The sequence below is a fragment of the Trichoderma harzianum genome (assembly GCF_003025095.1).
Source record: "Trichoderma harzianum CBS 226.95 unplaced genomic scaffold M431scaffold_4, whole genome shotgun sequence".
In the NCBI taxonomy this organism is placed as follows: domain Eukaryota; kingdom Fungi; phylum Ascomycota; class Sordariomycetes; order Hypocreales; family Hypocreaceae; genus Trichoderma; species Trichoderma harzianum.
Genome location: NW_020209252.1, coordinates 1,725,092 through 1,747,269, shown reverse-complemented (window position 1 = coordinate 1,747,269; position 22,178 = coordinate 1,725,092). Strand labels below are relative to the sequence as shown.

The window sequence follows — 22,178 nt, the reverse complement described above, 5'->3', positions numbered from 1 at the left end:
AACCTTCCTTGTCATGTGCTATCTCGCGCTTTTTGATGTCCATCTATCTAGCATTTGCGTCCTATGGATGCCGACTTGGCATCTTTCATATCGGGAATCATGGGTAGTACTAATAATAATAACAACAATGATAATAACCACATAAACCCCCCATAACTCTTCGTTTCCCTTTTCCAGCCAGAAATCAACCTGATGGACCACTCATTATAACCTCCACAGCCTTTTATCTCCCCGAGTATATGAGCACACAACGCCTCGCAATCGTCCCGTGGAATAGTAAAGCCCCGACTCCAAATATTCGAACGCTGGTTTTGACCAAGATATAAAAATAAAGATGAAAAAAAAAACAGAGGGAAATTAAGCGTAAAACCATTAGCCGTCAAACTGATAAAGCTCATCGTCCTTCGAGGGCAGCGAGCTGGGCAGTCAGGTCCCTATTCCCTACCAGGAGTTCTTCGAGCCAGTCTGCCGTCATGGTCAACATGGTGCTCTTGCTGAAGCCTCCCCCGTTGAGTCCGGGAACAATTTCGCACAAGTCATCAAACCCTTCTTTTATAAGGGTTCGGCGCTTTTGCTCGCTGCGGATATGGTTTTCTCGCTTCTGTTCCTCTGACAGGTTTTCACGCGGTGGCTTGACTCCGTTCAGGGCTGACTTCCGTCGCTTGCCCGCCATGCCGACTTCCATGGGTGGCGACGAGATGGACCCGTTCCGATCGCCCTTTGCTTTCCTTCGCTTGGCGGCAGCAGACTTGCTCCCGTTGGTGCTTTGATCCTCGCCTTCCTCTGTGCTATCCTTCTTAATTTTGCTCTTTCGTCTCTTCCGCGGGGGTGCGTCGTCGTCGTCGTCCGGTCTCTCTGCGGACTCTGATGTGTCTCTATGTAAGCCTATCGGGAACGTGGACTGGCTGTTGGTCGGGCTGCTAGGACGGGTTGTTGCAGCGCTCTGGTTGGGCTCCAAACACTCGAGACACTTGAGCTGTTCCTGATGCTGAGACTCGACCGTTTCCTTATTCGCTTCGGGTGTATAGCCTTGGGCCAGGTTGAAGTTGGAATCAGAGCCCCATTGGTAATCCACGGGGATAGCTCGTGTGGTCGAATTCTGGCGTCCTTTGGAACCCGAACCCCACATCCATTCTGTAAATGTATTATCAATCTCCGTGTGCGCCATGCCTTTACGGCTCTCTTCTCGGAACTCTTCCAGACCTTGGTGGCGGAGGTGGCCGACTGGAGGACCAAGGGGCCGCCGCGGGGTAGACGACTCGTTGTTCTTATGACCTCCACGCATACCAGGTCCATTTTGCATCAACGTGGCGGCGGCGTTCAAAACATCATCGGAGGGGTGTTGTTGGTAAGCGTTCGGCTGAGAAGGGGGAGGTGGTGGCGGTGGCATTAGATGTGATCCAGAAATGCCCATATGAGGGCTGTGAGAGTCATTGGTGAAATTTAAATGTGATTCTTGGCCGAGAGGTGCGGCTGACTGAGATCCATAGGAAGTTGCTGTTCCCATCAACTGGGGCGGTAGGTCGAACCAGGCATTGTAATTCAGACCCTCTCCGAAAGAGGGCATGTTGTACTGATTTGCTGTCATGTCATCGAAGAAATCACTGAGAAACTTGCTATCGGTTTCGCTCAGCAAAGGAGCGCCGGGCGCAGGCTCGGGGGCATCGAATAGAGGTTCTTGGTTGCCATCGACGGAATCTAGAGACGGCAGGGTCAGCATGACTCTTTTAAGTCCTACAACAGCAGGCGGCTCGGGACAAACGCACATCCGAAGGGCATCTGGAAAGGATCGGAATCGGGCTGCGACGAACCCATCCTGCTGGGAGGCTGCCGGACGGCGAGCATGGGTGCGCCTGTGTAGGAGAGATGAAAGCCGGACGAGGCCGCGATGCTGTGCGCGGGACTGGGACTAGGCGAAGAAGAATGACGAGAAACAGGCGCTACGGATGCCCTGGCCTCGGATGGACATTTGCGATGGACGGCGATGTTTGTAGGGCGCACGCGATCTTAGTTCGAGAAGCACATGAAAGAAGCTGGGGGGAAATCCGGGGTAGCGGAAATCCGACCACGGGGGGGATCGAGGTTTAAAGGTCGAAGCAGAATATGAGGTGAGGCCGAGTTGGAGTGGGGCGCAGGACTGTTCAAAGTACTGTTCAGCGGCTGGGTCACGGTTTCGGTGCTTGGTCCAGGTGGTGTCGTGGGTGGTTCCAGGGGGGTTGGAGGGTTCTTGGAGGGCCTAGCAGAGCGCTGGTTTTGGCTGGTGCACCGCTAAAACGGGTCGACGTTTAGAGGGAGTGGAGTCGTTTCTGGTGCTGTCACGGCCAAGTCTGCTGAGCACACACGCACGCACTTTGATGTCCACTATTGACAGCTCAGACAGAGCACAACGACTCAGCTCGCCAGGACTTGAACAGAATCAGGAGCAAATGGCAGTCAAGGGCGACCAAGGGCGAAGGGAAAAAGCTGCAGCGGACGAGCCTGTTAGAGGCGTCACTCCACTAACAGGCGACCCCACGAGGGGCACGAGGACATGAAATGAATCCAAGTTCCTGTACTCGGACGCTCGCCGCCTGGTACCAAGTAAGCAGCAAGGAACCTGGAGCAAAGCAAGCAATCTAGGTGCAGAGGCGGTAGCGGAGCCCTCGGGCTGCGGCTCGATGCGTGTACTCGGTACTCGTACCTACTCGCGCATAAGAGAACCTTGAGAACTTTGTTGCAACAATGCTATGCTAGCGCTCGGGAGGCTAGAGCCGTATTGATTGATTAATTGATTCGATGTGACGGATTGTGGGAGATCCAGTTGAGGCTGCTTCTGCTCCACGCGCCCTCATGCAACACCGGCGGTGCTGGCGGTGGGCGTGAACCTGAACCCGCTTGGTCGTCGGTTGCGGCTGTGCGTTACTGTACGAGTAATGGCATGAAGGAATCGCCATTGCCCGTATTATTGTCTGTATCTGTACTCGTACCTGTACCTGTACGACCGTCTTTGGAGACGAACCAGAAAAATTCAAGCACCCCCTGTCCCGTCAAGGCCCGCTCTATTCAAGTCACCTGGTGGGTTTGTTTGGCAGAGGTGTACGGAGTGGCTCTAGCTGCAGGAATAGGAATAGCATGGACAACGCCTATTGGATACTTTACCTCTTTATCGAGGCTTTTTATTGAGCAGAGGTACTTGGAGCTACTTGGCCTCACACCTATCTTCTCCCTTCAATTTATAGACTGAGCTAGTACTCCAAAACTCTGGCTTGTACCTTCAATCCAGTTAATTGATAAACCCCGTTTGATTCAAACAGCTTCTCTCTTCGCTCTACCCACTTATTCGCCAAAGCGAGCATCACATGCCATTTCGTCATTCTTCATTCTCGGCACCCCAAGCACACAAGACACAATAATGATGAGCAGCAACGAACATATGACGGAACGCTGAGATGCATCTAGGAACAGGCCTGCCGCCAAAATGTTCCGTACGGAGATATGCACCCCCCTCCGTAGCACTGCTTGCTCCCAACCTGCTTAACTCGGACATGCGCCGTAAAAAATCTGTCTCAGCTGGGGCAGGTATTATTAGATTCGTTGACGAACTTGGGTTGGCAAGTTGGTTTGACGTTGCAATCAAGTCAAAAAGGTCCCCCATGCCATGCCGTTCAATGATCACCATTATGCCGAAAAGCAGTGTTACACTACTATCTTCAGTTGCAGTTGGATCAATTTCCTTTTCTTCTTAGGGCGAGGCGTCCATGTTCTAGTCTGCAAATCATTTAGGCCTACCGTGCCGGCCTGACTGCCAGATCAGAACATCGGTCTGTGTTCCCCCCCCCTCTGCGTCTGCCTCGGCCGAGGTTCGCGAGGTATACTACTCGTAGCAACTAGTCATGGCTCCAGCGTCGCAAGATGGCTTCGCCTCCCCCCCTGGCATTTCGATCTCGAAAAGAAGGAAATAGAAGGAGAAAAACATAAGTTCCCGCGTTTGGTGGAGCTCGGGTTCGTGACATGCCGGGTTGCAGTGACATCGGTTGAGTGTTAGTGGTTGCTTGATCTGAAGAGCCGGTGCGCCAAGAGCGATGCCTCCCTTGATTGTCCTTGTGCATCGTAGCATGCAGATAGCAGCGTGGCATGAATAATATGAAGGGCTAATGAGATGCGGTACTGTACCCGAAGTTGGCCATCCAGCATCCCGTGTTTCAATTCTAATATATAGTGATAATACAGTTAGCACATGCAGTAAGAAGCGGTAGTAATAATCACGAAGGGGGAGTAAGACAAGACACCAGGAAAAGTCGACGATAGTATATCACAGCTACTAGAAAAAGAAACTCATGTACTAGTGGGCATTTTGAAGGACCAGATCCAATGCAATCAAATGCAATGGAAGAGTTGCATCCGGCACCTGCTGGCTGCTCTGCCGAGGCTCCGGATTCGAGATTCGCACCCCACGAGGTTGAGGTTTTGCTACATGTACCTGCTCTCCGTCCTTACCTAGTGCGCAATGCTTAAAAAAAGGTCCCCTTTAAACGTTCAACGCCACAGTCAACGAAACAATCGGCCTTCCCCTAGCCCGCCAATTAGCAAATTCTATGCTTTGCGTGTATTCCATCATTGTCCTTTTTTGAGATCATTGTCAATTGTCCCCCTTTTTTACTGTTTCCCTGTCGCCGATAGCCGTGATTCGATAATATACGAGGACGCAGCTACATCATCGCGCTGAGAGGCGGTCGCGTCACACCTCCCGCACCAAGCTATCAAAGCCGCGGCCCAGCCCAAGCAGATCCATTGCAGGCATCCCCCAATCATCCAAAGCGAGCGGCGCGTTACATCTTGCGGAACGCCATTCGTCTGTCTGCCCTGGAGCTCTGGCCCCGGGCGCTGCTTCAGGCAGAGGTCCCTTGTGCTGGTGGCCACTCAATTAGGCATCTCGTCTCTGCCCAGCTGAACTCAACCTCGCCCAATACAACTTTCGCCGGTTCTGGCTCTCCAAGTCCATCATGGCAGCCTTGACCTTGGAGAAGCACCCCATGGCCTCAGCCCTTCGAGCCATCCAGCCTAAAGGGCCCTTGAGCTTCCAGTCCCTGCCTGCAGCCCTGCGGCCGTTAGTCCGGGCCTATCTTCTAGGCTATGCCTCGGCCGTTGCGCCTCGGCTGTTGACGCTGATGCTGCAGTTCATCTCCAAGAAACGCAAGAGCGCAAAGAAGTATCTCTCCTCGGACAAGGACGAGCGGTCGTTCAAGGACTCGGCTTTCCGAATCCTACGGACCGGCCTGGATCCACGACGGTTCCCCACGTTTTGTGCCGCCCTGGTGGGAGGCTCGACTTTGCTGCAGGTAAGATGATGACTATCTATTAGAAGTCGGGTTGAGTCAGGTTTGATGACCAGAGACGGTTGGTTTGGGAGAGAACAATCCCTCCCTCGGCCAGCTTCCGCTTGCCCGTCCCCATGACAAGGAGAATACGACCGTATAGTCCCGTGTTCGTAATAGTCTGGGTTCAAACTGTGACCAATTTCTTAGCCAATTGTAGTATCATTGCTTGGCAATATGCGCTGACGATCAACCTGTAACAACAATATAGGAACCTCTGCTCAAAATCATCGGCCGCGTTGCCACCCAGCTCAGTACGACATCACAACTCAGGTAAGCCTCCGAATATAGACACAATAGCCCTTCCATCTTGTGCAACGTTTCTTCTATATTGGCCGAAAGCTGACGGGTGGTTTGCCCTTGTCTTGGTTGACACAGACTAGCACGATGGCTGTCTACATTCATATCAGGATGGCTCAGCCTCCAGCTTCTCCAGTCTAAGCAGACACAACAGACACCCCCATCGTGGACAGATTCCGGTTTGGCTGCAGTGCAGCAGGGCTTGTCCGAAGCCTCAACCGGCGGTTATGGCGGTCGAACGCTTGACCTCACTCTCTTTGCTGTCACCCGCGCCGCCGACGTCCTCGTCGGTGAGCTGTGGTCTCAACGTCGCTCCCGTCGCAAGGCTTCGGGCAAGTGGACGGTGGTTAGTAGCCTCTCTTCACTGTGCTCTCTTCTCGAGCTAATTGGCTAGATTGAGCAAGTCATGTCCCGTCTCATGGACCCCGTCGTGTTTGCCGCCTCCTCAGGCCTCATCATGTGGGCATGGTTCTACTCCCCAGACAGCCTGCCTCGCAGCTACAACAAGTGGATTACGTCTGCGGCCTCTGTCGACCTACGCCTCATCGAAGCTCTCCGCCGGTGCAGAAACGGGGAGCTCATCTACGGCAAGGAGACCGGCCAGGCGCCGCTGCTGGGCTCCATGTGCGACGACTACGGCCTGCCCACGGAATGGGGTGACCCTGCCAAGATCGTCCCGTTCCCCTGCGACCTCGTCCACATGGGGTGTGGCCCGTCATGCGAATATCATGCTATCAGCCGCTTCCTTCGTTCCTGGAAATGGTCCATGCTGACCTACCTACCCCTCGCCTTGGCCCTTCAACTACGCAACCCCAGGCGCATCAACCTCGTCAAGGCCATCACCGGCTCTACCCGATCATCCACTTTTCTCGCTACCTTTATAACCCTATTCTACTACGGGGTGTGTCTGGCCCGCACTCGCCTCGGCCCCCGCGTCCTCGGCAAAGAAATACCGAACCGCCAGCGAATCGACGAGGGCATATGTGTCGGTACCGGATGCTGCCTTTGCGGATGGAGCGTCTTTATCGAGACGGCGGGTAGAAGGAAAGACATGGCCCTGTTTGTGGCGCCGCGGGCACTAGCAACGTTGGTTCCTCGGCGGTATCCCCTGGAGAAGCAGTGGCGAGAGAAGTTGATATTCGCAGCGAGCACGGCAGTCGTGTTTACTTGCGCCCTCGAGAATCCAAAGAGAGTTAGAGGCGTGCTAGGGGGTATTCTGGGCATGGTGTTGAAGAAATAAACCGGGCATATGGGCATATATGATCTCTTTTGGGAGGGTTCTGAGACGTGTACATGACTAATTTCTTCTTCTTCTTTGGATGTCTTTGGAATAAGCTATGGTTTTTAGACAATATACACAAACAACCCTGATGTTATAATTGGTAATAAATACATAGTATTAATTGTTTATGCTGTATTATCCATTCCTATTACACGATGCTATATAAAAAGAAAGCTATAGTGACACTTTACACTAGCCATGACACAACTCCAAGCACAAAGACACACGTCAAAATGTCGGTCCTCACAGCGGAGAAGATTTGAAAATATCGCTGTCCAACCTCAATGTAGCCGCGGTACGGCTGCGGCAAGTACGAAATAGCCGTCGCAACAAATCCCGTAGCGTTGGTACTCCTCTTATCGAGGAAGAACCTCGTCGACAGCAGCAAGACCTCGGCTGTAGCAAACGCCCAGAAGAAGAGGTTCTTCCGCCTCTCCGTCTCTTCGTCCACCTCTTGATCGAATGCCAGGGCGTGGCGCTCGCGCTCGACTTTGCTTCCGGTGAAGTTTGTCGTGAGGACGAAGAAGAGACCTAGACCAAGGGCGACCAGGGCGTGAATGAGGCGCCAGAAAGACAGGGACGAAGCTTTGGGTAGCTGAACTGCAGCTTGCTGCTGTGGGAGGTTCATGTTGGCGAATGGGTTGGAAGCTCCGTCTGCGCCACCGAAGCCTGGTATCGATCCCGCGGACATCATCTGGGACATCATCTTCATGATGGGATCGTCCTCCATTCCAGGTGGTAGTTCCATGCCGGGTGGTAGACCTGGGCCCGTCGCGCCAACTCCAGGGCCAGCTTGTTCGGGACGATCGAGACCGAGCATCATCTGGCGCAGCTGGTCCTCAGAGAGCGACGGCTCGGGACTGGGGGAGAAGACGCCATCGAGAGGCTTGCGGGAAGATGTCTTTTTCGGGACGAAGAAGTGCTCTGAGATGTCGATCTCGGCGGGATCCGCGTGCTCGCTTGATGTTGCCTTTGATAACGTGGCCGGAGCGGATGGGGCTGGCGAGTCTGAGTCTTCAACATCGATATTCCCGTTAGCATGTTTCGCACAGAGCTTTCGACGAGCTCCCTAGATGAAAAAGAAACACCAAGCGGTATACGAACCTCCAACAACACGACCGCCAACGCCGGTGATTCTCTCCAGCCTCGCCGACCCTCCAGCTTTAATCTTTGCTTCTCTGCGCTCCTTGCGAAGCCGCGCCTGCTCGGCGGCTCGCTGGGCGGCGGCGTCGGCGTCGTTGGAAATCGTGGTGTCTGCCATGATTGCGCAAGCAGCGAATATCTGAAACCAGCGGTTTGAGGTTTGCGTGGGAAGTTGTTCGAAGCTGTGGCGGAAAAAAGAAAAATGTCGGAACGTTCGAATAAGTGGCCTGAAAGGTGGACAGCTAATGACAGCACACGAGACCCCACGCACTTGGCTTGCACATGATACATGGGCGCTTGGAGGGGGTCCAGTAGGAGGTGCAGGTACCAGACGTAATACATGCTGTGTTCAGCCTCTAAATCTACGTCATGAACTCAATGCGTTGTTCACAACTTGCATTACCTTGGACTAATAAGTTATACGAATAAACCACACAATAACCAAAGTAATATTTTACTTGAACTTGGCGTCCGTTTTTGAGCGATACCGCCAATTCTGTAAGATGGATATTGAAGCTACCACCGACCGGATGAGTGCAACTTGCCCAGCTAACTCAGACAAGACCAACTGAACTGTAGGCAACATTATCAAGTAATTGAAAGAATATTCCTAACAAGTAAGCTCAACCTCTTGTCATGTCAGTAGTAGGCACTGACAGACTTCGATTGCGAGAAGGCGATAGATATTTCCAGGTAAGATTTTTGCAAAGAAAGCCAGGACGTTGTAAACTAACAACATGCGGGGACCTTTCAACGTGAAGTAGAAATACCCAGTGTCTCAACAAGAAGACGGGTACTCCGTAGATTCGACTCCAAACGGTGGCAATGAGATACAATTATGCATGATTGCCCAAACCCGTAAAGGGGTAGAACAACAGTCATATGGTGGAACTTCGAGAATCACAACGCTTTGGTCCTTGCCAGCACACAAAAGTATTACAGGCATGCAGTCTTCATTCTCTCGTATTACCTAGCAGTACGAGTAATACTTTGTACGAGCACTTGTAAGATATCACGAAACAACCCCCCTCCGCCTCCTAAAAGTAAACAACCACATGTTCGGGGGTGACCTGTACTGCCATCGTGCAGGGATCAAAGCGCAATTCCCGAAATGAGCTTGTTGCTGTTTCTAGGCCCGATATGTTCATCGAGGCACGCGCCATTAGCGACGCCGCACTGTGCCAGTAGACGCCCATGACCCTATTCAGGGAAGCTGAGCTGGCGTCTCTGTCGAAATCGATCCCCTACTTTCCATGGGCTGGGGTAGCTGCACAGTGCAAAACAACAAACCGCCGCACGCCCCAGCACCTCGCACTAGACCCGGAACTAGCACTCCAGATTGTCCCGCGGCCTTGTCAGCTCCATCACCCGAGGCAAGAAGAGAGACGGACAATCTTAACCAAGCATCGCTGTTCCCACAAGTCAGCTCGTCGCCGCCCAGATGCATCGTGCCGCTGTCAGGGCGTTCCGGACAAGTCACCGCCCCAGCGTGCGAAGCCAAGTGCGGAACACAGGACGACATCACCTTCACCACGCTCGCCAGTCCAGCACCTCCCATGTGCCTCTGAGATCGTCCATGTACTTCCGTCGTCTGCCCGTCGCGCTGGCCTCTGGTCTGATCCTTGGATACGGCGCCTGGCACTACAACGGCGCCGAATTCGTCCCCGGCAGCGCCGTCACTCGAAGCTTCACCAACACTCAGGCGGCCGATGCCGCGCCGACGCGCACTGTCCTGGTTGTCGGAGCCGACGAGCTAAGGCAGGGCACCATCGTTGGCGAGGGGCCGCTGTACAAGTCGTCGACCGAGGACGGCCGCAGGATCGTCGAGATGTTGACGCCCGACCAGGCCACGGCCAAGCTGCGCCGCCAGGAACAATCTTTTTATGTCAATCGCGGCCAGGGCGTCACGCGCTACGACCTCGTCCAGCTAGGGAGCAACGATCCGATTGAGGACGACCACGCCGAGAAGATTGTCGAGGTGCCCACCCGGGTCACCGAGGATGAAGTCAGCAGTAGCGATTGGATGTTCTGGGGAGTTTTCGATGGTCACTCGTTAGTATATCCTTAATCTTTATGCTGTGGCCATTATATACAAGATCTATCCCATATGGCAAATGCTGACATTGGCACCCTCTCTTCTAGCGGCTGGACGACATCGGCAACATTGCGGGAAAGCCTCATTAGCTACGTGGCTCGAGAATTAAATAGCACTTACAAGGCCTCTTCCAACGCGGCACCGGCCCCCGAAGCCATTGACTCGGCTATCAAGGCCGGCTTCACACGCCTCGACAATGAGATTGTCCATAAAAGTGTCGAAAAGGTCTTCAAGGCCAGCTCCAAAGCTGTGGCTGCTGAGCTGCTGCAGCCTGCCTTGTCTGGCTCTTGCGCTTTGCTATCCTTCTATGACAGCAGGAGTAAGTTACTGCGTGTGGCGTGCACAGGCGACTCTCGTGCCGTCTTGGGCCGTCGAACAAAGTCTGGCAAATGGATAGCTACGGCTCTCTCCGAGGACCAGACAGGAGGCAACCCCACTGAAGTTGCTCGCATGCGCATGGAACATCCCGGTGAAGAGCACGTTATCCGAAACGGCCGTGTCTTGGGTGGCTTGGAGCCAACCCGTGCGTTTGGTGATGCCGTCTACAAATGGAGCCGCGATGTCGCTGGAAGACTCCGCGAGAACTTCTTTGGACGAAGCCCCTCTCCTCTACTAAAAACCCCTCCCTACGTCACGGCAGAACCCATTGTCACCACGACCAAGATTGAGCCGGAGAATGGCGACTTTGTTGTGCTTGCCACCGATGGACTGTGGGAAATGTTGACAAACGAAGAGGTTGTGGGCCTTGTAGGCCAGTGGATCGAGACGCAGAAGACGGGAAGGCCAAGCTCGCAATTTGACAAGGCATGGTCCAAAGTCTTCGGCTCACAGAGCAAGCCGCTCCCCGTGGAACAGGGCAGAGAAGCGGCTGGGTTTGACGGAAAGACACCAATCCGTCTGCAACAATGGGGAATTGACCCCGATGCAAGAGACCGATTTGTTGTTAGAGACAAAAACGTTGCCACTCATCTTGTCCGCAACGCCCTTGGAGGAGCCAACGATGAGCAGGTCTGTGCTCTTCTAACTTTACCATCGCCTTTTTCAAGGCGATATCGGTTAGTCCCCCCTCTACAGTTGTCTCCTTACTCTTACCAATGGCCTATACTAATCCTGTTACAGCGATGATCTGACTGTTCAAGTCATTTTCTTTGGCCACGGTGACAAGACAAGCGAAAAGACTGGCGATGTCACAGTCAACTTAGATGCTACGACAGATCAAGACCCTAGAGCTAGGCTTTAGAAGTATTGGCTTAGGTTTCTACCATTAGCGCGGTGACGGCATTGCTGTACAAATATTTGGACGATTGAAATGAACTACGTTGATTTTCAGTTTCTCGATGCTCAGTAGCGGCAGCGAATGACATAAACTTTCATCCGGCAAACAAGACTGCAACGACAAATGAGCCCAGGGGAAATTTTTATATGCCAACCAAACGATCTGTGTGTTCTCCCATTTGGTGCTCTCTATTCTACGATTTTTCTTTTTTCTCTCAAACCGTCTGCTGCGGCGTATTAAGAGTAGGGAGCGTTGTTGTAGGGCATGGCGTATGGTTTCTAGAGAAGGTGATGGGAGGGGAGAAGGTCACGGGAAATGGAAAACTCGACTGGTGTAAGAAGGGACGATTAATTGCTGGCGATCTGAGTCATGGTGTTGGGGAGTGTATTGTCTTTTTGCTATAGTATCTAATTGTTTGGTGATTTTGATGGACACGACACCAGGGATGGCGGATGGTTTTGACGAATGGCAACTCATATTTTCTATCTCATTTTCAATTCTTTGCCTGTGATTGCAGTGTTGTATCATATTTAATGAGTTATGGTTGACTCAAGACGGGGCTCGTCAGTTGTTCAACTCTTGTGTTATGGGATGCGAGGAATTTGGTGTCAAAATTATAAGCGACTATGTAATTGTAGGGTAGTTTGATTTACACGAGTTGTCTGATCAGGGACACGAAACATTTCGAAAGGGTGATTAGGAGAAAGGACTAATAAATTGTTAAGCAAAGTAACCGGAGTAGAAGATGCTAGAAAAAACTTTTTACGTGTCCACTGTCTGGGAGTGACCAAGAGACACTTCCTTTGCTTTTTACCATGATGTGTAAATACTAGAATCATTGAATGCTTTCGAGCAATTCCTGTGATTTTTGCTGCATGCTGTCAATGGCACAGGTCTATAATTTTGTTTAGCAAGCAGCGATCCAACAACATCTAAGGTCTGGTGGTCTAGTGGTATGATTCTCGCTTAGGGTACACCCTGAAGCTTGCTTGCGAGAGGTCCCGGGTTCAATCCCCGGCCAGACCCGTTGAAATGCCTTCTAGGCGCTTCTACTATCTTTTTGACAATTTTCATGTTTGTCTGAATCGGTTGAATATTTTTTTTTGTCAAATCTTTTAGCATTTTTTGTTTGATTTGCAGATTTGCAGTGATGTGAAGTATAATTTTTGCTCCCCATGAATGAGTAGCTTCGAGATCTAAACGCAACGCTAAGAAATAAAAGATAAATACACATAGAGGGGGTATCGTGAAACTCTAGCAATCATAAACATCTATACAAATACCATTAAGATTTGGATTTCGGCCAGAGCAGCTTCTTCTGCTTGATGCAGGCAACCATTGTTGCAAAAATGGCAATCCATGCAATGACGAGAGCAATCGTCATGGCGCACCCGAAAAGCTGCAGCCCCCTGCTCTCAAAGATGTTCCCCATGATTTCGGTTGCGGTGACCTAAAACAGGAGGAAACAAATGAGCCAAACAAGGTTCGTGAAATAAGGTCATGGGAGGGGTTGTGACATGGGGGTTGGGTGCTTACGAGAGCCGTATTTGGAAATACAAACGACCACCATGTCATTTGGAACGGCATGCCCTTTCCTGTATGCAGATACTTCCATAGAGATCCCATAGAGACGAGGAAGAACCACATGGAAAGACCCCAGAACCAAAGGGCCACGAGAATGGAGATGATCTTGATAATGTCGGCGCTGTTTTGCGTGTCGAGAAAGTTGGCTGGTAAAATAGTACGAGCTTCGCTTCCTAGTTGAGCTTTATAGAGAGTTAGAGTTTTCTCTTCTTTAAAAAGGGAATAATAAACTGACCGAGGGATCCAGCGGTGAAAGCATATGGCCCAATTGAGATGAACTGTTGACTATGATTAGCTCTTGACCTAGAGCCTGGGTACAAAGGTCCCTAAAACACTTACAACACCAGGTCGTTGAAAATCTCTGGGTAACTTTTGTGTCATCAGTCGGTATATGAAGGCGGCAGATATCATGAGAGAGATCAAACATCCCGTGCCTTGGGTTGCAACAGCCGATAGAGCAACGGCCGGGGCATATAGCACGTCAATACGGCCAGTGGCGGAAGCAGCAGCGATGAGGTTGCAGGCAAACGGTGCTGTGAGCATGAGCGGGTACGCAGGGAAAACCCAAGTCGGAGTCATCATATGAATTGGGAATATTCTGTTGATCTGTGTGAGACACTAGACTGTAATTCGCGATCAAGAGAGAAACTCACAGTGTAGACCACAAGATGAGATACAGCCCGGCACTAGCAACGGCGCTCAGGCCGGTGTATATCCAGAACAGGATTTGCAAAGTTTTAAGGAGCCAGACACCACAATGCGGGACGCCAAATTGGCATATGTTGATGAGAATAACGGCAATACTAAAGATACATGGTAAGAACAGTGGTATACTCGATAGTCATCCAATTACTTACGAGACAAACTGTCAAACGAAAAGTTAGCTACTGAGAAACTGAGAACATGGCAGGAGCTTGAGTTGAGGTTGATGAGGCTTACAAAGGCGGGTATAAACAGGGACTCTACTTGATCCGTAAACGATTTGGTGAGACTTCCAGGACGCAAGTAGAATCGCATGGATAGTAATACACAGTTGGTGAGGAAGAGCACAATGTTAAGGAGGCAGAAGAAGACTCCAAAACCATTCACCCACTCGGCTTGGTAGACCACTTGCATTCAGGTTAGTATATCGGTAAATATCGCGGGCGGGGGTAGCATGATCCGTACATCCATGAAGAGCGCTAGCCACTCCTCCGGTCGCCATTGTCTAGTGGTGAGAGTGTGAGCTGGTTGCCTGGGTATATATTTGTGTTTAAAGTGAGTGGCTATCCAGCACCCCAACCTGACCAGTACTTCGAATTCAGGGGTAGCTATAGCACCAGACACTGGAAGAACCAGATAGAGAATAAGTTTCCTCCGCGTCTCGCTACGATTCTCGAATTGCCTAGTTGCTGGGGTGCTGGATAAGCTCTCCATGTATAAGTCACCCCTTCGTCAACATACCATAGTGAAAAAGGTCCATTGATAGCAAGCAATGCGGTCTTTGAGTCCAACCTTGCGGGATGAGCTGCCCTTCTCCTCATCTAGCACAGAATCAAGATTAGAGGGCCCAATCGAGGACTGATACGTATCCGGACTGGGATCGCGACTTGGGGGCTGCCGAGCATGCTGCAACCGTTGCAACCGGTGCAACCGCGGGTGAGCCCTCTCAAGGAACGTGACAGTAGTGACATTTTGCGTAGTAGCAGATATCGAGATCCTCGCCGGCGTCGTGGTTCCAGAAGGCGTCGGCGTTGGTCCAAAGAAAAACCCGGGCTGGTTGTCCTCGGTGGGCGACTCGTAGCCGTCAAACGGCATGGCGAAGCCTACAGAGGCACCACGCTGCGAGGAGGCCATTGGGGGGACTCGAGGCTCTCGCTGTCGGCACGGCGATTGCCGAGGCTGGACAGCAGGTGGATGAGGAAGATCTGGCTGGGCTCGGCGTGGGAGAGGGCAATCTGCACATAGACGAGGTGCAGCAGGAAGACGACGCTGTCCAGCACCAGCGACCCTATATTGGCCAGAGGCATTGGATTGTCCGGGCCGGCTGCAGGCGTGTCTTTAATGGCCCAAAGGAATTGGATCAACCTAGAACGGGCGGGATCGCGGCGCGTTGAGCGGCGAATCCAGCGGTTTGAGACGCCGACGGTCCAGCCAATGATTCCTAAGCAGCCGTGGCGGGGCGAAGAAAATGCGGGTGGGAAGAAACGAGCGTTTTCCGCTTCAGTTTAGTCGTCGGTTTTCGCCTCGACTCATGTGCCGGAACAGAGGCAGCAATTGCGTCAATGTTTTTGTCGGTCAGGCTTGGGTTGGAGAAGAGCAGTTGCAGGGTTTATTGGAGCCTAAGCCAGCCCCTAGGACGAGCATAGCGTACCAAGCATTTGACGTATTTCTTCTTCTTCTTTCTACCTCATTTGTGTATCATGCCATTGTTGAGCTTGATTTGTCTCTTTGGCTCGGAGATGGTGGATACTAATCAGAATTTGGTGACGAAAGCTTGTCTTGGGTTGCGAAGAGTAAGTGGAAAATAATAGTAGCCCGCCTCGGCTAGTAAACACCGCATCGACACCACCTTCAATATCCAATATCTACTTATGTACAGAATACACCTCCTGTTGTTACCGTCCCTGGAGACTACTAGGTTATACCGTAATACTGTTGAATATGTTTACAGAGAAACGAACTTGATGTATGAATTGGACCACCTGCTTCACATGACACTATTCCCCCCTGCCAAGTTATCGTTGCCGTATTAGTTTTTTAACATCTGCTGCTGCTCTCGGATAATTTAGGAGCATTATATACTTCCGGACACTCTTGTTGCCTTATTCTACCTAGACACCTACCTAGTAGGTAATAGTATCTGAAGTTGAAGCTGGATAACATGGCATTCCCTGAAGAAAGCGCTCAAACAATGAACCGACTCTCTCGTACGAATACAGACTCAGACACTGTACAGGTCTCGCTGCCAGGCCCCAATTAGCCTATCAATCTGCCATCCCCACACGTAAAAGGGAATGTAGCGCATCATCTCGCACTGTCCCGAGATATAACCTGTTCCTCGCTTTGATACATCTCGGTCGGAACCATTCCGACCTATGTCGGTTTTCTTTCCGAATTCTTTGTACGTTGGTACGATTATTACTCGGGCCGAACACAGCGAGAGCCCCTCGGACAGTAAGTAATCCTTTGATAATCTTCTCTCGTCGGCCTGACATCGACAGTTCTCCACATTCCCCGGACACTATTCCGTCTGTTCTTCTGCAAAAGTCGGCAGAAGCTCCACCGGGCTCCGTTCGACCTTAAAGCAACGTTTTGTTGATACCAAAGCTGCCCACGTGACCTCGAAAGTGACACATGTTAGCTGCCGTCATGGCTTCCATGTCGCATCAACTTCACCTCGTCCAATTACCAAGTCCACGAGGCTGCGCCTTTGGACAAAGCAAACCTATTCCGTGGTAATGCGTTTCTGTATGCATTTCCGATAGCACCAACCTAATCGGCTCCCTCGAAGCTCCCAGATTTTGGACACATCTCTTCTTCTAAAACTGCGCTTCTTCCCTATCGCACGAGGCGCATCGCGCGGCGCTGTCCAACCTGGGTCCTGTGAATATAGACAACATTTCTTCGCCCAAGCTCCCAGTATGAAGGCCTAAGATACATGGGAGATTAAAAGTGCAAACACGCAGCCATGACGTTTACGAATGCCCCAGTGACGAGACTCACTGTCTTGGGCTTGGTTTCGACCTCGATAGCCGCTAGCCTCTTCGATGCGAAACACTACTTTTACATCTTGATAGACACGCATATTTTTCGCTATCGACAATTTTGGAGGCTCTTAGCATACCAATTATGTTACACCAATTCAACAGAGGTGCTCTTCGCGGCTATCTCGCTGTACAATCTCAGAGCTGTTGAGCGCATGTGGGGATCAAGAAAATATGCCGTACGATCTATCCTATATATCCTTTCCGCTATTGCAATGCGATGCGATGCGATTTGCTGACAATGACAACTGATAGTCATTCCTTCTCATCTCCTCTCTACTCACAGCCATATTCCCTCCGCTCATCCTCGCCATTTTCCGACCCCTAGCTCCGGGTTTGTTCAACTACATGCCGGCCGGGCCTACACCAATCATCTTTGCAATTCTGGCACAATTCCATGCCATGGTGCCTCAAATGTACAAGTACCGAATAGCAACGTCTCAAGCGCCACCTACAAATGAGCAGTTTTCCGGCGTCACGCTATCAGACAAGTCTTACCAGTATGGTATTGCCTTTCACCTAGCTTTGCTGCAGTGGCCGGGCTCTGTTCTTGGAGCTGTGATTGGCTGGGTTGTAGGATATTCTTGGAGAGCAGGAATGCTGCCCACATCCTTTACAACGTGGAGGCTCCCAGGTTGGATGGTGGGCTCAAGCTCCTACAGGAGAAGCGCAGAGTTTGAAGGATTAAGGCGAAGATTAGAAGGGGAAGCCCCAGCAACGGCCGTGGCAACTGGTGCTCAAAGCCAAGCCGAGGGCCAGGCCGATCGACGGCGCACGATGGGCCAACAGATTATGGACCAGTTTCGAGAAGCGTTATAGTATGCTTAGTACCCGTTTGACTGTAAATTACCAGCTTCGAGATCATGACGATCACACAATAGAAGACATTAAGCTAAATGTTTCAGATCTCGATTGGGGGCTATCTCATTGCTTCGCTTTTGAAATGGCATTAGCACATGCATTTAGGGTACGAGGTTGGACATATGGGAGCCTCTCAGCCGAGATAATCAGGGTCACACGAAAGGCTAGGCCCCTCGACTTTACGCACATGCTCCGTCATGGACTTTTTTAATAAATGTCTTTGCTGCGCAACTGCGGTGGGCATACGCAACAGAGCCCTAGGATCTTCAAATGAGAGTGGATAGGGCCATTTCGGGGATCTGACAAACGTGGGAAATTAATTGTACCCGCATCTACTCGGAGTAGTGACTGGATGTACATGGAAGTAGACAGGCCTAGCTGCGAGGGGTGGCAATGGCGCGGGAAAGGCGTCATTCAAGCGGCAAGGCACAATTTTCTTTTTCTTTTTTCTTTTTCTGCCTTTTCTTGTTTGAGCTGCTGCACGAAGCCATTTAGGCGCACAATGTGGAAATGAAGAGGATTGTTGGCTTGCAGAAGCTGAACGTGCACCAGCGCAAAGAAAAGAGAGGCTTCAGCACCGCAATCCGATAGCTCGGCAGCCGGAGCCACAGGCCTTGCTCGGATAGGACTAGCGGCGGGATGGCAGAGGACGAGCTTTCAGGGGTAAAGACGCCTCGTCGAGTCTAACAGCAACTCGCCGCTGGCACGACCAATGATGGATGTCGTCTGATGGCTGCGAGAAGGGCACGGCGTGTTCCCTTGCATGCGCAGCTGAGGGGCGGGTTCCAGTGGCTGCAGCTCCCCCCAGGGCTCGAGCGCTGGCCCTTTTATAGTGGTGCCAGGGCCGCAGAATAAGAGCCAGAGCCTGTCGTGCAGCGCCTCCGCCTGCTGTGCCTGGCATCCCTCGTCCACCGTAATCTGCGATTGGGCCCTGTAACTGTGGCCACCAGCTCCTTTCCGTCTTTTTTATCCCCCTCCCGGCCTGCGGTCCAACAACTTGCAAACTCCCAACTGCTGTTGACTTTGGCTAATCACGGCTGTCTCGTCGTCTTAGACGCTGCCGCTGCGCCATTGTGTCGTTTGCTTTTTCTTTCCTTTTTCCTCTTGCTCCTTTTTTTTTGGTCTCAGCTTCGATTAATTGCTTCTGGCTTCGGACCTGGGCTTGCCAGTCTTTTGAAGTGCGACTTTGCGCCGGTGACTCTGTCATTCAGAGATCCAACACTCGTTCTCCACGACCTCAGCTTTGGCTTCGGCTACACCTCACCAGCTGCTTGACGAATTTGACGCCAAGCCGCACGAACCGATATCAACAAACTCGAGCTCACATATCACCATTTAATGTACTAATACGAACCAACGCGTGACGAATTCGATCGCCAGACATGACCGGATATCAGACGGAGCGAAGCTCCTACGACGACGAGGCGTCCAGCGTAAATACGCCAATTTCAAGCAACGGCGACCATGCGATGGCAGGGGCATATGGAAAGGACGGGGTCCATGGATACGAACAGGCTGACCACCAGCTCGAGCCAGTAGGTTATGCGCCGGTCACTCCCACCAAGCTGGCTAGAGTATTGACGCGTCCCAGATGGATCCCAACGATGCGCCGAACGGATCGCTTGCCGACCTAAAAGATCCGATTCAAGTACACCTGCTCACCGAAACTGCGCTCTCCGACAGCAAAGAATATGAAATCCTATCTCAAGAAGAGGTTGATAAGCTGAAGAAACAGTGTCAGTTGCTAAGCCAGCGGGTAGAGTCCACCAGATCCAACCTGGCTATCCAATCGAAATATCGAGATGCAGCAGTGTCCATGGCCAAGCTCTATTCCGCCGGCAAAACCGAAGAAGAGCTTCTGGATGACCCCCGAGCTAAGGAAGTCGAGCTGGAGAGGGAGACGACAGAGAAGAAATGCGAGGAATTGTCGCGCGAGCTCTTCAACCTTGAAAAGAACCTCATAGGGCCCCAGAGGCGTCTACTTCAGCATACAGCCGGTATCCTCCAGCTTACCCACAAGGCATCCAAAAGGGCGGCAGCACGAGCCCTGCAAAACAGCAATGAGGTTCCTGGCAGCCCCGAAAGCTTGTACACCTACTCTCAAAGCCGGGATAGTCTGGCTCAAGCTGTCGACGAAGACTATTTTGAGGACCCGAGCCTCTACCAGCTCGATTCCATTCAAGGGCTGCAAACAGGGCATCTAAAATCGGCTATTGATATACCATTGAAATCGCCTGTCCGAGAGCAGGCTACCCACCTTCGTGGAGAAATCGACAAAGCCAAGGAAGAAAATGCACTATTGGTGAATCTTGTCGCCGATATGGAGCAGAAATTGGAGAGCCTAAGTCTCTCGCTCCGAGAAACCATCGTCAAGTTCAACCCCGAAGTGAACAGCGACTACCTGGACCCTCCCAGAGAATCAGCCGCTGGTGATTCAAAGCCTGGAGACATGCTGAGGAAGCAGCTTGACTACCTTGAGAGTGGCCTTGTCGCTGTGCAAGCAGAACAGGAATCTTTCATCAGTAACGGCGGCGGAAACAGCAGCGGCGGCAATAACTACCTCCTAGACGACGGTGCTGAGCGGATTGAGGCCGTCTTGGTGGGTCTATGGAATAGAATGCAATCCGGGTTTGCTGCAAAGAAGCAGCAAAACGAGGAGCGCCGAAGACAGCGGGCAGAAAAGGGATTGGTTGATGACGATGATACATCTGATGATGATGCATTTGACGCAGACGAAGCTTACAACCTGTATGCCTTTGAATCCAAGGTTGACTGGCTTTTCTCTCGAGCCTCGACGTTGAAGGACCAAAAGTCTGTGCTCAAGAGACAGATCAAACAGCAGCGTGAGCTCAACAACAAGACCGACGCCGAAAAGGACGAGGAGATTGAGAGAAGGCAGGAGGAGCTGGACCAGACACGCTTCTTGCTTGAACGGGCTGAAAAGGATGCCATGGACGCTCAGACTATGTTGGCCGATGCTCTACAGGATCTTGAAAAGGCCCAGGGATCATCATCCGGCATCAGCGAAGAGGAGTTACACAAGCATACTGCCAAGATAGGGTCCCTGGAAGCCGAGCTTGCTACGCTACACGCACAGATCGAATCCCACCAAGCTGCCATCGAGGAGCGAGACGCAAAATTAGAAGCTCTTGATTCCGAGGTTGAAGAAAACATTGCTAGGGCAGAGTCCCTCGAGGCTGAGGCCCAAGCGCACAAAGCCCGGGTCGATTCTCTTGAGGGAGAAATCCAGGCTCGTAATGATCGCATCGAGGCTCTCGAGGCGGAAATTCATACGCACAGCACACGAGCAGAATCCCTACAGGCTGAGGTGCTCGCACATAGTGTCCGAGTCGAGTCGCTGGAGAGCGAAATTCAAGCACGCAGCACCCACATCGAATCTCTGGAGGATAAGATCCAAGGCCACAATTCAAACATTGGATCTCTTGAGGCAGAGATCCAGTCACGAGACGCGCAAATCAGGTCTCTGGGAGCTGACCTTCAAGCGCACAACGAAAGAGGAGGATCATATGAGGCCCAGATTGCTGCGCTGGAAGCTGAGAATAAGAAATTCATCGAGCTAAGCTCACAGCTTGATGGCGCCTCCAAGGAGAAGGCAGCGGCCGAAGAAATGGCCAGAGCTCTTCAGCAAGAGGTGGAAAATATCAAGGCAAGCCACACGGACAAGGAGAAGGAAATTGCTCAAAAGGATGCGGATCTGGAGCAGCTCAATATGACGCTGGTGGAAATCAAGACGGAGCTCACATTTGCCAGGGCGGAGCTGGATGGCGCATATGGTAGTCGCGCCGAGCGTGCGGCAGATGCAGCGGCTCTGAGCAACCAGGAAGAAGTCGTCAAGCTGACTGGCCAGGTAGAAAGGCTCAAGAAGGAGTTGGCGGGAACTGTACAAGACCTAGAGGCGATTACCAAGGAGACGATCGGAGCGGAGCGCGAGAAGATTGACCTCGAGCAAAAGGCCGACGAGGCAATCTCTGCCAAGGCCAGCTTAGAGGCGGATCTGGAGAAGTCTCGACAGTTGATTGCAAGGCTGCAGGAGGACCTCGACAGCGAACGATTCAAGGTGGGCGTTTCCCAGGGAGGCGTAACAAAGGTTGGCGCCGGAGCAGCTCTGCTCAGCGAGCAGTTCAGGACATCGATGAGAGAGGAACGGAAGAGGTTCCACGAGGATATCAAGGTACGTGTACTGACAAAAGCCTATGGTAATCTAGCACAAGATACAGTACTAACAATGATGTCGTTTACAGGAGGAACGCGCCAAGTACCGAAAGCTAGAAGAGGAGTATATCCGGCTGAAAAAGAGCCAGGCAGCAAGCAATGCTCCTCCAAGCCCACGATAATCCGCCGCCAGCCTTGGTCTAATGACCCTTTGACACCTCTTTTCATGTCCTATCAAGCGTCTCTTGCCATGCCATCTTTTACCCATCTTCATCTTTTAATCTTCTTGTATATGAATACTAACTCGGGGTTGGCTTTTGCTTCGATCTGCTTCTTGGCTCTATATGGATGGTTTAAGCCCGCT

The 22,178-nt window shown here is 51.7% G+C and overlaps 8 protein-coding genes and 1 non-coding gene across 9 annotated transcripts; 5 read left to right on the top strand and 4 right to left on the bottom strand.

Annotated features, from left to right (window-relative positions):
• Positions 1 to 394: 394 nt before the first annotated feature.
• Positions 395 to 1,815, bottom strand: M431DRAFT_81031 (hypothetical protein; the record flags this gene model as incomplete). The annotated part of the gene is made up of 2 exons (XM_024922996.1): positions 395 to 1,698; positions 1,767 to 1,815. 2 exons carry the CDS (start codon positions 1,813 to 1,815, stop codon positions 395 to 397), a joined length of 1,353 nt encoding a protein of 450 aa, XP_024776490.1.
• Positions 1,816 to 3,286: 1,471 nt separating this feature from the next.
• On the bottom strand, positions 3,287 to 3,762 carry M431DRAFT_386861 (hypothetical protein). Its single transcript, XM_024914759.1, has one exon. The coding sequence runs from the start codon at positions 3,656 to 3,658 to the stop codon at positions 3,350 to 3,352; it is 309 nt and encodes a 102-aa protein (XP_024776489.1). The 5' UTR covers positions 3,659 to 3,762; the 3' UTR covers positions 3,287 to 3,349.
• A 1,250-nt stretch (positions 3,763 to 5,012) lies between these two features.
• On the top strand, positions 5,013 to 6,894 carry M431DRAFT_82111 (hypothetical protein; the record flags this gene model as incomplete). The annotated part of the gene is made up of 4 exons (XM_024923118.1): positions 5,013 to 5,318; positions 5,566 to 5,627; positions 5,733 to 6,000; positions 6,049 to 6,894. 4 exons carry the CDS (start codon positions 5,013 to 5,015, stop codon positions 6,892 to 6,894), a joined length of 1,482 nt encoding a protein of 493 aa, XP_024776488.1.
• A 229-nt stretch (positions 6,895 to 7,123) lies between these two features.
• M431DRAFT_80407 (hypothetical protein) lies at positions 7,124 to 8,197 on the bottom strand (the record flags this gene model as incomplete). Its single annotated transcript, XM_024922939.1, has 2 exons — positions 7,124 to 7,950; positions 8,041 to 8,197. 2 exons carry the CDS (start codon positions 8,195 to 8,197, stop codon positions 7,124 to 7,126), a joined length of 984 nt encoding a protein of 327 aa, XP_024776487.1.
• A 1,323-nt stretch (positions 8,198 to 9,520) lies between these two features.
• Positions 9,521 to 11,414, top strand: M431DRAFT_81393 (hypothetical protein; the record flags this gene model as incomplete). Its single annotated transcript, XM_024923036.1, has 3 exons — positions 9,521 to 10,131; positions 10,222 to 11,229; positions 11,294 to 11,414. The coding sequence occupies 3 exons, from the start codon at positions 9,521 to 9,523 to the stop codon at positions 11,412 to 11,414; spliced, it is 1,740 nt and encodes a 579-aa protein (XP_024776486.1).
• Positions 11,415 to 12,386: 972 nt separating this feature from the next.
• Positions 12,387 to 12,476, top strand: M431DRAFT_t70. Its single transcript has one exon. It is a non-coding gene; the product is annotated as a tRNA-Pro (tRNA).
• Positions 12,477 to 12,594: 118 nt separating this feature from the next.
• Positions 12,595 to 14,831, bottom strand: M431DRAFT_112137 (hypothetical protein; the record flags this gene model as incomplete). Its single annotated transcript, XM_024911820.1, has 9 exons — positions 12,595 to 12,900; positions 12,987 to 13,216; positions 13,270 to 13,312; positions 13,374 to 13,632; positions 13,688 to 13,837; positions 13,892 to 13,899; positions 13,974 to 14,143; positions 14,202 to 14,241; positions 14,478 to 14,831. 9 exons carry the CDS (start codon positions 14,829 to 14,831, stop codon positions 12,736 to 12,738), a joined length of 1,419 nt encoding a protein of 472 aa, XP_024776485.1. The 3' UTR covers positions 12,595 to 12,735.
• Positions 14,832 to 16,704: 1,873 nt separating this feature from the next.
• M431DRAFT_3918 (hypothetical protein) lies at positions 16,705 to 17,599 on the top strand (the record flags this gene model as incomplete). The annotated part of the gene is made up of 2 exons (XM_024914801.1): positions 16,705 to 16,959; positions 17,036 to 17,599. 2 exons carry the CDS (start codon positions 16,705 to 16,707, stop codon positions 17,597 to 17,599), a joined length of 819 nt encoding a protein of 272 aa, XP_024776484.1.
• A 1,424-nt stretch (positions 17,600 to 19,023) lies between these two features.
• M431DRAFT_480442 (hypothetical protein) lies at positions 19,024 to 21,996 on the top strand (the record flags this gene model as incomplete). The annotated part of the gene is made up of 3 exons (XM_024915869.1): positions 19,024 to 19,176; positions 19,233 to 21,833; positions 21,904 to 21,996. The coding sequence occupies 3 exons, from the start codon at positions 19,024 to 19,026 to the stop codon at positions 21,994 to 21,996; spliced, it is 2,847 nt and encodes a 948-aa protein (XP_024776483.1).
• Positions 21,997 to 22,178: the final 182 nt, after the last annotated feature.